General features: G+C 43.9%; 1 protein-coding gene across 1 annotated transcript in view; it reads left to right on the top strand.

Moving 5' to 3' along the window:
* Window positions 1-386: 386 nt before the first annotated feature.
* The window catches only part of LOC117265042 (5'-AMP-activated protein kinase subunit gamma-2-like), a 77,828-nt gene continuing 63,833 nt past the window's right edge, over window positions 387-14,381 (top strand). The window contains exon 1 of the mRNA XM_033639428.2: window positions 387-1,162. Within this exon, the coding sequence (XP_033495319.2) occupies window positions 1,058-1,162 (105 nt within the window). The 5' untranslated portion in view covers window positions 387-1,057. The remainder of the gene's footprint in view (window positions 1,163-14,381) is intronic.

Here is a 14,381-nt window from a genome sequence, read left to right as displayed (position 1 = left end):
GCAGTTTAACGCTCAGCATTCAAACTTTTACAGAAACATTACACCTTGTGTACTGACAGGAAAAGTATTCACTGTGCAGGTGTATGCAGGACTTTTAAAGCTGCATATTTTGGGGGGTTGTGTCATTTTAGAACTGCACCTTGTAACATGTGAAGCTGCAGTCAGTGCATCAGACACATGCACTGCAGTGAGAGGTCCATAGGGTCAGTGTGACAGACAGTGGAAGCACTCAGGTAACAGGATACAAACTGTCCCTCAGTGCAGTGATGATGAATGAATGAAAGGCTGCAGATGGATCAGTTTGGGACGGGTAGGAGTGAGAGTAGGAGTAGTGATAGTAACAATAGCAGTAGTCATAGTAACAGTAGTATTCTCTCTCCTGCAGCTCAGAGCGCGCGCTGCGTCGTGCGTAATGTCCTCGCTGCTGTCCGCGGCGCTGCGCTCCGTCATGGAGCCGCTCACCGCCGGTCTGTGCCGCCGAGGGTTCACCTGACGGAGCTGTCCGTTTCAAACCGGGTCTGTCTCCTCACTCACCAACCGAGCACCGGGAGGCGGTGTGACCCGCCGGGGCCGCGTCAGCAGAGCTGCTGCTCAGCCTCTGAGGATCCGATCAGCGGGGGAGAGGACCAACGATCCACCGCTCCGATGTTTTCATCCTGCAGGCTGTCCGCGGTCCGGCTCGTGCTCTCATCACCATCATCACACATACTTTAATGACAAGTCTGGAAACTCTGCGCCAGGAGAGACACGACTGCTGCTACAGTCACAACAGAGCATCCAGTCCGGGCTGACACCACACTACACCACACTACACCACACTGACACCACACTACACCACACTACACCACACTGACACCACACTACACCACACTACACCACACTGACACCACACTGACACCACACTGACACATACATCACGGTGAGTCCCACTGAAGAAGGACAGAAGTCTGAGTCCTGCATGAACTCTCCAGCAGTTCTGCATCAGGACCACAGAGGAGCTCTCCTGGACACTTGGAGATAATCTGATAATTGAGCTGAGAGGATTTTCTGACTGCTGATGAGAAGCACAGCAGAGAGGAGAGAGGGGGAGGAGGAGGAGGAGGAGGAAGCGGAGAGGAGCTGCAGGAGCAAGAGGAGGAGGCCGCTGAAACTCCACATGCCTGTAAGTGTCTGTCTGTCTGTCTGTCTGTCTGTCAGGTTGAAACTGATTTTATCACCAACACTCAGACAGAAGAAATGAGACAAATTCAAATTAAAAAAAAACTTCCTGTGATGTCATGAAGTAGGACTTTGATTCCCCTGAACTTGTCTTGTCAGGCACACAGGCAGTTTATCATAACTCCCCGGAAGTGCCCTCACACACACACACACACACACACACACACAGAGCTGACCACAGCTCATCAGCACTGTGTTGAACATTAATAAGAACGCAGTAACGACCTGTCATCTCTCGGACACACTGTGATTCTGATTCTTTGCTGGCTGCTGGTCGATTATTGCATGTTCGCAATGTAAAGTTAAAGTGAGACTTTTGAGTTGTGTCGGAGCCACAGCGGTGGACCCTGTGTCACGCCACACACTGCCCCCCACTGGCCAGTCTTTGTACGTGCAACAAGAATCTCTCAAAACCAAGATGGCCGACGGAATGGCACGAACACCGTGCTGCTCAGGAACATCTCCTCAGTCCCTCTACAACAGGAGACCCTGCCTGTAAATAAAATCTGGTTACATCAGGTAACATCTACAGAGTTGCTAAAATGTCAAAGTATTGATTATGATCAGCTTTTAATGTGCAAATAATGCTGTGTGTATTTTAATGTAATGTATGTTTAATGTATGTATTTTATGGTCGTTATGAGAAGTGACTTTGAGTTCTATGAAAAGTGCTCTATGAGTGAAATGCACTATAATTATTATTATTCTTTATGTTGGGAGGAATTAAGTAAATCACATGTTCACTGAACTGGACGTCGTGCTTCATACTTTTACTGCAACTCACAAATACGTCCTCTGCAGAGACTGATTCATGATGTCAGAATGTCACTCACAGTTTTTGTAACAAAAATATTTTGACAGTGTTTTTGGAGAAAATGTTTATAAGAAAAAGAGGAGTCAAGAGGAAGGAGCTGAAAGAGGGAGGGAACAAAGGGAGGAGTAGGAGGAGAGAGGGGAGAGGCTGAGGAGTCGGATGAAGGTTCAGCGCTGTCAAAGCACAGGACGTTAGCTGCTGTGGTTAACTCTGCTGATGCTAATTTTTGCTAGTGAAAAAAAAACAGGCTAAAAACTATTAAAAGGAAATGTAAAGTTTAACAGCATTAAAGATAAATGTTTATAGTTTCACATAATATACAGTTATTCACTGGATTATGTTTCTTCAGTTCAGAACTTTGACCGTGAAAAATGTACATTTAAAAACTTTAAATGTTTTTTTCTGCCTGAAGAGGAATAAAAACACCTGACACTGAAGTGTCATAACTCATGCATGAAAGGGTTAAAGTTACCAGAACAGAACCAACTCTAACACCTAGAGCTGCGGCCCTGATCACACAGAGAGAGTTGTGCAGGTTACAAAATGCGCACGGCACTTAAAAATATTGAACACCACTGGTAAAAATCCAGCTGTGATCAGCCGCCACCGTCATCACAAACACAGAGGAAAAGACGTCTTATTTCTCTAAAGACATGTTTCCGCATTTCTTCTCTCCCCGTGTCTTACGAGGGCGGAGCTAAGACGTGAGATCAGGTGTTGGGATGAACCCAGAGAGAACTGTGAATGGATGAAGCATAAAGAAAGTCTTCCTGTCTGAAGTTACGCTGAGCTTCATGTTGGAACCATCCGGAGACACAGACGATAACACAGCAGCAGCCAGCGATGACAGACGACCATAAAAAGGACTAAACTGTGCCTCGTGTAAAACCATGTGACACATAAATGATCTATTGATTGAACTTATAGAAAGGCAATGGGCCAGAAGCTAGACAGGAAGTGATGTCACAAGTGAGGTGGGTGGGACTAACAAGTGCACCTGCTGCCTGAGAAAAGTCTGACTGCAGGTTAGAAAGAGTCGAGTCAGCGTCACTGCATCTGATTGTCAGCAGCCACCAGAGTGGAGCATGAGGGCGCACACACACACACACACACACACACACACACACACACACACACACACACACACAGACGGAGTCGTGGGAAGTGCTGCTCTGCGTGTTCTCTGGTGAAAAAGCAGCAGATGTGATGGTCAGCAGCTCGTCTTGTTGAATGTTAATCAGAATCGTGTGATGGTGAGAATTTAAACTGATGTATTCAGTCTCTGCGGCGTTTGTGTCAGAGTTTTGCTGCAGGAAGTGTTGAAACAGGACGAAACCACACGGCAGGTTTCTGCTTTAAAGGGCACTTCACAGATTTTCAACCAGCTCTGTATCTAAACAGTGGTGATGGTCTGTGTAAAGCAACAATCCAATCAGAGCCCAGACACCCCTCCTCGGTCCTCATCATCCAGCAGAGTTTCACTGGCTCTCGGGCTGCTGCTCAAACTACAGGCTGCACTTCCACATTTTCGTATTGCTCGCCACCCATGCTACCACCGTCGACACAATGAGTATAGAAGTGGATCAAGAGACAGACCCGCCCCTCTTTCTCTCAAACTCAAACTAAAACCAGCTCTGATCAAGTGTAAGTCAACATTATGTTGCTGCTCTGCTGCTTTCTCTCCTACTGTGTTTTTAAAATACATATTTTAGTGCTGTGTTTCACTGTAACAGTGAGAGTTTGTGAACAGGAAGTGGGCGCCATACTGTTTCCTGCACAGTGAAAGCAGCTATGATCAAATATAAACCAAGACTCTGTCACTGAGTAGTCTGTCTCTCTCCTCAGATGTTTTCAGAAACAGGTTTTAACTTCCTGTTGAACTGTTACACCAGAATGTTGTGACATTGTTTTAAACACACGTGTTTGCCTTACATCACCATCCAGTGGTCCAGTGCATTCTGGAAGTTGTAGGTTTTCTCCCTTGAGCAAAAGCATTCTTTTTCTCTGTTGTCTTGTTTTTTTTTCTGTTGCCTCTGTTGTCTGTTGCCTCTGTTGTCTGTTGTTTCTGTTGTCTGTTGTCTCTGTTACTCTGTTGTCTCTGTTGCCTCTGTTGTCTCTGATGTCTGTTGTCTCTGTTGCCTCTGTTGCCTCTGTTGTCTCTGTTGTCTGTTGTCTCATTGTCTGTTGTCTCTGTTGTCTGTTGTCTCTGTTGTCTCTGGTTCTTTAGCACCAAAGTATCTGCATCTTCTGCAGAGACAGACCAGTTTGATTAAAGGGCCGTCTCTGCAGCAGTGAAGTTCCTCTTTAACTGGGACAGCTCAGATTTTTTTGAGGTGGGGTTGTTTGAGGTCCTGATCCACAGTCAGTGTGTTTCCTACAGTCGATGTCAGTCGTCACGCCTCCAGTTTGGAGAAGCAAACAGGAAGTTAACTGATGTACTGCTGTGAGCAGGGGACCCAACAAAAGATGTTTAAGACACCCAAAGAAAGAAATCAGTATCAGTTGAAGTGTGCGCGCTATGTTGAGAGTGTTTTCACTGCGTCACCTTTCTGTCAGACACTGATTCCAACAGGAAGATGAAGCCGATACGTCGCTCTCGCTGAACACAGGAGCTGCTGGTCGACTGCTGCCTCCATCAGTTAGTGTGTTTGTGCCATCTTGTGACTTTGCTGTTTAAAGGGTTTATTCTGATTCACCAACAATACTCTTCGCCTGCCTGATCGTACCACCGCCCCCTGCCATACTGTGAAGTGATCGGTAGAACTGAAACTGATTCAGGCGGCAAATTAGTGAAACTAGTTTTTGACTGACCGAGGATTGTAAACCTCTGATTGGTCAAATTAAAAATGATTGACAGTTGCCACGCCCTCTCAGAGTCTCTGGTCTGCAGCGACACCCTACTCGTTATTTTCTGTCCACCTATCGGTCCAATAACGGTGGCCTGGCTGCAGACGGGCAACACAAAGAGACAACAGAGTCAGAAGACGACACAACAGCTTCAAAAATAAAAATAATGCAGGCTGGGAGCAGCGAGCTAACGTTAGCATTAGCGAAACCACTCCCTGGTTCATGTTGTTCACCTGCTACGAGTACACCGACTCGTGAGTGGTCCGTGAGGCTGTGGTTGTTTTTTATATGGTGGAACACGGTGACTTCAGGAATGAACCCTGCAGCCTGTAGGGGGCAGCAACAACACTCAGCACTGTTAAAATGCTAATAAGATGTTGTTGTTGTTTTGTCACAGCTCCTGCAGCTGTTATCAGCTGATTATAAATCACAGAGCAGTAAAGTGTCTGTCTCTTAGGTCAGAGTTCAGAGTCACAGCGATAACACACTTTATGACTTCAGCTCTCAGAGTTTGTTTATGAGATGTTACCTGAGAGGAGATGTGCTCCTGAGGATTCAAACACAGTACCTGGGTCTTAACGTCTTATTTATGGAAGCATCACTACATCTGAAGAAACGTTTACTGCTTATCACTGGAGCACTGAGCTCTTTGTGTTTCAGCCAACAACATTAAAGGAACAACGATTTAGAAATGACAGATTACAACCAGCTGAAACTTCTCCTGGAGGTTTTCCTCCAAAATGTTTCGTCATTATTCAACTTTTTTTCCTCAAAATATTCTGATTTTTTTTCTTATTCTCTACGATGCTTGACTTTACCCGACTTTTTTAAAATTATGACTTTATTGTCTCCAAATATTACAACTCTTTTTCTGTAAAATATCATTAATCAACTTTTTTCCTTAAAATGTTAAAACTTTGTGTTTGTCGCAATAAAAGAATAAAAAACTTTGTTGCCTCAAAATATACCAAACTATTTTTCTCTAAAATGTTTTCACATTATTAAACTTTTTTCCTTAAAAATATTACAACTTAATTTATAAATATATGAAGACTTTTTTCTTGAAATTTACAACTTTTTTCTCTAAAATGTTTTGACATTATTTCCTCAAAATACTTTGTCTTAGAATATTACGTTTCCTCTGTAATTCAATTTAATTCAATTCAGTTTGACTGATAAAGCCTAATATCAAAAGACAGACATGTCTCTGTCCTCACAGCTGATCAGGAGACACTGAGGACAGATCTGTCTTCAGGACGGACAGATGGACAGTAGATGTCGTGTGCACACAACAGATTAACAGATGTGACAAAATGTTACATAGCGGGAATGTTTGATATTGCTCAACTTTTTTCCCAAAATACCAAAACTTTGTCCATGTGCCAAGTGTGTAGGAGAAATATAGTGCGACATGCATGTTTCTGTGTAGAGTCAGTGTTTAGTTTGTCCGTTCTGGGCTACTGTAGAAACATGGCGGTGCAACATGGTGATCTCTGTAGACGAGGACCTGCTCCCTGTGTAGATATAAACGTCTCACTCTGAGGGAACAAGAACAGTTCATATGTTCAGCTGATCATACACCAAAGAAAACACAACCATGATATCATATTTCATATAAATCTGACACACGTTAAGTTCTAGCTGCAGACAGAGGCAGGTTCTGTTTCACTAAGAATTTAAGTAGAAGTTCCTGTTTCGTGCGGCGTGGAGCAGGTGCACCTGAACACAGCATGAACTCAGATAGATCTTTATTCAAGGTTGGAGCAGAGAAAAGCAAACTGGAGGTCACACAACCAAAACCAAGGATCCAACAAAGACTGAACTGAACCCAGGACTTAAATACAAAGTAGTGTGATGAGGGGATGAAGTGCAGGTGGGGGGGGGGGGGGGGGGGGCTCAGGTGAGGGGAAGACAGGTGATTAGGTAGAAGAACTAAGGAGTGATGAGGATGATGAAGGTGGACAGATGAGAGAACACAATCCTGTCAATAATAAACCGACCCAGTAACAACAAAGACAGACTCACTGGGTGTTACAGACACACAGAGATGTAGCTGCTGTTTCATATGTTACACAATGACGAGTGTGGTTTTCACCTCCTGAAATGAAGCACAAAGCAGGGGGTCACCACAGCTTCACCGGGGGTCATGAGGCCTTTTTGATTTTAAGTTACGTAAGAAAACTTTATGCCTTTATGCAGTGGTCGAATTGAGGGGGGATGCCATCCCCTTTGTTAGAAAATTGACCAAAAAGCATCCCCTTGTTAATCTAGAATCTGTGTGTGCAGGCACAGACGTAATTTGAGGGGGGGACACAGGGGACATGTCCCCCGCACTTCTAGTATCTGTGCCCTCTGTCCCCCGCACTTTTTTTTATAGCTGTTAGAACCATTCAATTTGTTTTTAACATGTGGTAACGTGTTTTTCCAAGCCGTCTTTAAACGCACCATGAGTAGGCGGTGCCAGGCGCATACACATGCTGTCATGTTGTGATCTGAATCAATCAACAAGAGGTGTGCTGCTGGGCAGTGCTGATGAGTGTTAACTATGTTCAGCAAACCAGCCAGCAAGAAGCAAAAAACCTTGCACAGTTTCTTCCAAACCCGTGTAAGCTGAATGATGCTGTTGCATGTAGATAATGTTCGCTAAATGATGACTAATTAATAGATGCCAATATATCAAGTTAAGCTAGTTAACAAGAACACTAATGTTATTGTTACCTATGTTAAATACCTTGCTAGCTAGTTTCATGCGAGGAATAAACCCACTCCTCCTTAATAAGAACTTGTGTTCACTATTGCTTTCCACATATTTTTTTAAATCTATATTGCCACAATATAAAGAGCAGAGTCAGGGAGGAGACAGTGGACCAGAGGCCAGCCAGGATGATCATGCAGGAGAGATTATAACTGGCTGAGAGAAAATATCTCGAGCACAAAAGTGACTGTGCGATTAATTTCTACAGCTATGTCACCACTATTATTCTTAATTCTATTTCTTTTGCTTTGCACATTTATTATCTGTATTATTGCAACAGATAGAAGAGGGACAGGGAGAAACCAGGCAGGTATCAGGACAGGGACTTGACAGCAGCACCAATTATCAGCCCAAGGCTTCACAGATTAGGAGAAATTATAACTGGCTAAAGAAATGTCTGTAGGATAAGAGTGACTCTAAGATTAATTTTCACAGCTATTTCAGAGCTACTCTTATGAATACTCTAAAATGTTTTTTGTCCGTATTGCAATAGCAATACTACTGCATTATTTGTGTTTTTAAAGGCAGCAGGTATAGGTCATGGCATTTTTCTTTATCTTGATTAATTTTGCACATCTGTGCTGTCATATTTGATGATGTGTGCACGCAAAAAAATCAAAGCTACGTTGCATCCCCCTTTTTAAAAATTAACAATTCGACCACTGCCTTTATGTCATTTCTCTGAAGATAACTTAATGAGTATACATTCATGTCACTGGCGTTCTCTTGTTTACAAAGCTGTTCTTGACCCACCTCCAGTGTATTTATGTGCGTAAGTGACTCTGCTCTGCGTTCTCAAGTTTTCATTGTCTGTGCCGCGGTACATACAGAGTTTGGTCAATGAGCCGTTATATGTGCAGCTCCTTATCTGTGGAACCTGCAGCAGAACGACTGAAAGTTGCTCTGCTGCAGGAATACTGTGCACAATATGACACGGTGTATCTCAGCTGGTGTGTAGTTAATCATGTGTACATTTTGTCTTTTCTCTGTAGTAATCCTATTTTGTGTTTTAAAGCTTTACGTTTTTATTCTGTATTGTTGTTCTGTGTCGTCTGTAACTGATGTTACTGACTGTCTCGGCCAGGACTCTCTTGGAAAAGAGATGTTTAAGCTCAAGTTACTGTTATGTGTTGAATATAATTAAGGTCCCTGAAGGAAAAAGTTGGGAACCGGTGCTATAAAGGAACAGTGACAAACAGGCATGATGATCCACTCAGACTTTATTCTGAAAGAGGAAACCAGTTTAAATGTTCAGGTTCTGAACCAGTTTCTCCTCATGCTGTTACATACAGGACAGTGTCATCTGCATCGTAACACACACACACACACACACATATATATATATATATATATATGTGTGTGTGTGTGTGTGTGTACAGTTGCTATAACAACTATTAACACAGATTTGGCTAATTCGTCCTGTCTCCATGAATTCTGTGCGACCTTGTGATTTTCACTTCAACTTTAGTGCAAATTTGACTTTTTAATTGGGTATAATCTCATTTTATTGTAGAGCTGCGTGCAGCGTATTGATTCACTCTGCTCCTCTGTCTCTGGCTATCAGGAAGGGACACAATCACACGCACAGTGACAGGGCTAACTGTTAGCAGCAAGCTAATTTACCCAGCATTTATTAACAGGTTGAACAACAGAGTCGAGCGGTTTGGGTGTCGGTGTGGGATCGTTGGGACGGTTTAACAGCTCGGTGTTGGAATTTAGGCGCTGCCGCTGCTCCTGGCAAACTCTCCAGGAGGAGGTCGGCTCACAGAGACGGTCCCTGAGCGTTGCTTTGAACGCAACGTGCATTGCAATTAAAAAAAAAAAAAAAAAAAAAAAGCTGCTGTGAAATCAGACATTTCAGCCCGCAACAATCTTAAAAACTGCCAATGAACTCCTGGAGAGACTGGACAGTGAATGCAGCCTCAGTCTGAGGTTTCTCTCTGATCTAATCTGAACACATTTATTTACAACATGAAAACAACACAATCACACACAGACACCCAAGCTGCTGTCTAATGATTCACCTCCACAAAACACCATAAACTGCTGCTATCAGCCCTCAATCTGACCTAAGAACAGCCTTGTGTGTGTGTGTGTGTGTGTGTGCATGTCAGCGGACTACATCCTGTGTTTGGGTTTCTACTTTGAATCTACTATGATCTGTTTTAATCTGTCTGTCGTCCAACAAATAGTCTGAGCCCGAAGGAGGGAAACAGAATGAAACAGATCATAAAGGAGCAGCTGTAGCAGACGATGCAGCAGAGCCCTGTTGAGTATGTCATGAAGTGAGATTAAAGTTGCATCATGAAGTATCTTGAAACATATTTTATCGGCTACAGAAACTGTTGTGTCGCTCAGATCAACAAACTGAAACTATGGCTGATATTAATATTTTCATTTCTTGTAAAAGTTTAGAAATTCTCTCATATTAATTCTAAATACTAAATATTCAGTGTGTGGATTTAAAGTGAATATTATCTAATGGTTGTGTTTTCTTCGATCAGCTGAAAGTAATTGTTCAATAATTGTTCCCTCAGAATGAGTCGTTATATCTACACAGGGAGCAGGGCCTCGTCTGCAGAGATCACCATGTTGCAGACGGACGAACCAAACACTGGCCCCTGAGAGGGACATTCATGTTTTGTGTGTTTTTATGACTTTGTGTTTTTGTGTTGGCCGCCAGGCGCCGAACAGCATCAGAGAAACTGTTTTTATCACCGGGGTCTCATTTATAAACCCTGCGTAGGATCCATGCTACGAATATACGTACAGACAAAAGACAAAAATGGTGTGTGGCAAAAAATATTCAACAATCGCGACAATCAGGCGTCCACCTCGCCATCTGCAGCGCCAGTCTCCTGTCTCCAAAATGTTCATGAGCACGGGTCAAAGTCTCTCCCATCACGTCTGTTTCTATAGATCACAACTTTTGCGTGGGAAGTGGCGTGCTCCTCTTTCAGGCCTCGTTTTCTGTGTACGCAGTGTTTATAAATGAAACTTCAGCTCATCAACAATCAGCACTGAAGGAATTCTAACCAGGAGATGCTTCAGATGGTTGTAATCTGTAATCTGTAATCTGTAATCCTCACTGATAGACGCCACTGAATCCCGCACTGCTTCTGTAGTTTTTGTATCAGATTTATATTAATCAAAAAACATCTTTAAAATCAGAGAAAATCTCACTATGAACTGAATAAAATAAACGTGGTACAGCAGAGGTGGATGTGAAATGTCCTCACCAAAGATAAAACCAAACCTACGCTGCTTTTCATCTCCACATCTCGTCCTGTGATCACCTGAAGCTCAGCACAGGGAAACTATCAGGGACAAATGCTCCATTTTAACAACTCCTGGCTAACTCCGTCACTCCGACCTCGTCACATGTTGGTGTTTGGGTCATGGACGCCGTGAATTGAAAAACACATAGGTTTAGGAAAAAGAACAGGGTTTGGCTTTAGACGAGACGTGAACACTGCTCTCTCGGGTGAAAGTCAGTGTTTGTTGGACCCATCCACCCCTCCCACCTGCCACACTCACACTTTCATCCTCCACCTGATGCTGCCTATGCCAACGTTAAAGGATGCCTTTTTTCATTGGTTTCTGACGCTGCAAGTCACTGCCTAAGCATTGGATTTCGACAACTTGACATTGAGACCGTGCTCTGTAATCTCTCTGCCTCTCACTAAGGATGCCACGCAGCGGTTACTGAACTTGTGACAACACCCGTGCACAGATGGCAACCGGGCATTTTACGAGGAAAGATATTTGGTGATGACACTCAGTGTCTGTAAAGTGCTTACTTTGATCTTGGTGAGTGAAATCTAGCACAAGTACTTGAAATACACGTACGAAACAATCGAGAGGATAATTGGACCTCGTTCCTCAACCGCTCTGAAACGGAAATTTGTTCTTAAAACCCGTCTAACTAGTTTTAACAAAGATTCTGACTTCCACCAGTGTGTTTTTTATCTGGATTTGTTCTTTGGTAAGAACAGAATCTGTGCACACTCAGGAGCACTCTCACACACACTTTGTGCAAAATAATTGGTTATTGTGTTTTCTTCAGTTCTACAGTTGTTTGTAGGATTTGTATTACAACAAATATAGTTTGTTATATTCTTCAATTATTTTGTCACAGCTCTGTGGTCACCCAATCACATCACACAGCTCTCAGCAGGCAGGAGTTCTCCATTCAGTCACGCCCACCTCATCAGGGCAACTCAGTTCACCTGTTCCTCATTACTCCCAGTCAGTACATATGACTGCCTCTGACATGCCTGCTCTGTCTGATTCTGTCCTCGACCTCAAGACCTGTTTCTGTGTCTTTGGTTTGCGTTTGGCTGTCGCTGCTTGGCATTACCATCTGGTGACAACGACAACACTACAGTGTGAGTGTTCCAGTCAGCTTACCTGTGGTTTCCTTCACCATGTCGCCACTCTCTCCATTGTGTATGCATCCTGTGAGTATTTACTTGCAGGCTTCTTGACCTCCGCCTGACCTCGACTTGCCTTCTGCCTCCTCTCTTCTGGTCCGTCTCTTTTAACTGTGTATTTACCTGGATTTTCTGCCTCCTGGACTACGTCCCCTGCCTGCTCCTCCACGGTTTGTTGCCTGCTGTTGAACTGAGCCGTGTTTGTTGTTTGGCTAGAGCCACTGCTCACTCACCTGCCTCTCACTTGGTTTGGCCTGCCAAACCAGCCGGGCTGCTAAAGACTTTGTGGCGAAACTTTGGCTGGAGTGTTGAACTGTATTTTGTGCTGTTCACCTGCCCTGCTCTGTACCTGCTGAGCTGTCACAGTGATCGTCATTACAAACTCTTCCTGGTTGTCCGTGTGCTGCAGCTGGGTCCAAACCCCAGCCGTTACACTTCCGGTGTGGTGTGACGTTGTGTGGAGGGTGGAAAAAAACTGTGTTTCAACCTGAACACGGTGCAGACGGACTGGTATTGATAACACAGTTACGCCTGGATTCCACTGGGTGTCACTGCGGCACGTTTTCAGCTGGGATGAGTCTGCTGGAGCTGGTCACGGCCACTTAAGACGATGCTTGCAATTCCACCAGACGCACTGCGGCTGTGCCCGCGCCCGGTGGAATCCATGCGTCACTGTTCTTATTTGATGCAGTCAGCGCCGATACCTGAAAATGAACTAAATAGGTTTTATTTCTATGTTTAAAAAAAGTGAAACAACTGTGGAGGCGGTGGGCAGTAATGTGTCTCAGACGGATATTAAGAACTGGGCTTTTATTTTGTTTCATTTTATGACACAACACTGTGCAGATTCTTGATTCCTATAATCGCACCAGCTGAAGTGGAGCTGCTGTCTGCAGACCTGCACACTCTGCACTACCACTGACTGATGCATCATGCCAACATGGCGAAAATATACGGAAAGCTTTGGGAGGAGAAAGTGTGGCTGACCTGAAGCCTCGGATCACACCTGTTCATGTGTGTGTGCATGTGCAGTAAGTAGGTCACTGAAAGCTGATCTCAGACCCCCTCAGGAGACATTTTTGTGATGACAGTTTGCTCTGTGATGACCTCACTGGAGGTCAGAGGTCACATTGAGGATTGGTCTGGTCTGTAACCGTAGAAACTGGGTCAGAATCTGGACTAATCAGGAACACAGTTTGCCATTAGCTGCTGTGCTAACCAGGTGATAGCTGTGTGTCTCGTGGTAGAACCACGGAGAAATGTGTGGATTGTGCATCGCAATGGTTTGGTACTTTGAGAGCTGCGTCACACTTGCGGTGTCTGGAGGTTAAGATGACTCCCATAGCACAAAGACTGAGGGTGACACATGGCCTGATGATTCTGGGGCAAACCGTATAAAGCCAAGCAGATGTGATGTTTCTGTAAGTTTTTGATGTGACCTTGTACATGCCGACATGCTGCGCCATGATCTTCTCTGATGTCACATGTGTGCCGTAATCATGACTGAAGCTGATCGAGTGTATTCTGTGATTCTTCAGAGACTGACCTGAAGTTTTCAACATCAGTAACCATTTAGCCTCAGTGACTTCACACGTGACAGGAGGGGATCCCGCAGTTGTAAACAACTACAGGCCGATCTCTGAATTATGTGTTTTAGCTAAAGTGCTTGAAAAACTTGTAACAATGAAAAAAGTACCGTAACACAAACGACATTTTGTCATCAGTCAGGCTTTAGAATAAAAAGCACAGCACAACAACCACTGCTACTAAAGTGGTGAATAATAATAATAATAATAATAATAATAACTTTAATTTATAATGACATCACTAAGGTGTTGGACTGTAAAAAATACTGTGCAGCTGTCTCCCTTGATTTGACCACATCTCCCTGGTGGACAGACCCCATACCATGGGTTTATCTGAGGATGCTGTTGGTTGCTTCACAAATTACATGTCAGATAGAACAGACTGAGTCCACTTTGCTGGGTCTTCCTCTTCCTTCCTCCCTGTATCGAAAGGCATGCCCCAGGGCTGCAAACTGGGTCCACTGCTGTTCTCTATATGTAAATAATCTTTGTAAGAACAGATCAAATGCTGCCACAGTCGTCTGTTGCTCCTCCCCCTCAGTAGTACAAACTCTTGAATCCCTGTGGTGTCTTTCAGTCCCATTTAATTCAACTTAAGCTTGTTTTAAGTGCAGTCTAATCCAAATCCATCTAATCTTCCAAATCTTAACTGCTCCAGGGGTTGAAATTGGTTGAAATGGATATACGTATGAAGTATGAAGGTATTATAATGGATCAGAACACGTTGA

The sequence above is a fragment of the Epinephelus lanceolatus genome, chromosome 20, assembly GCF_041903045.1.
Source record: "Epinephelus lanceolatus isolate andai-2023 chromosome 20, ASM4190304v1, whole genome shotgun sequence".
Taxonomy (NCBI): domain Eukaryota; kingdom Metazoa; phylum Chordata; class Actinopteri; order Perciformes; family Serranidae; genus Epinephelus; species Epinephelus lanceolatus.
The sequence above is the reverse complement of the archived record's forward strand: the minus strand, read 5'-3'. Positions and strand labels throughout refer to the sequence as shown.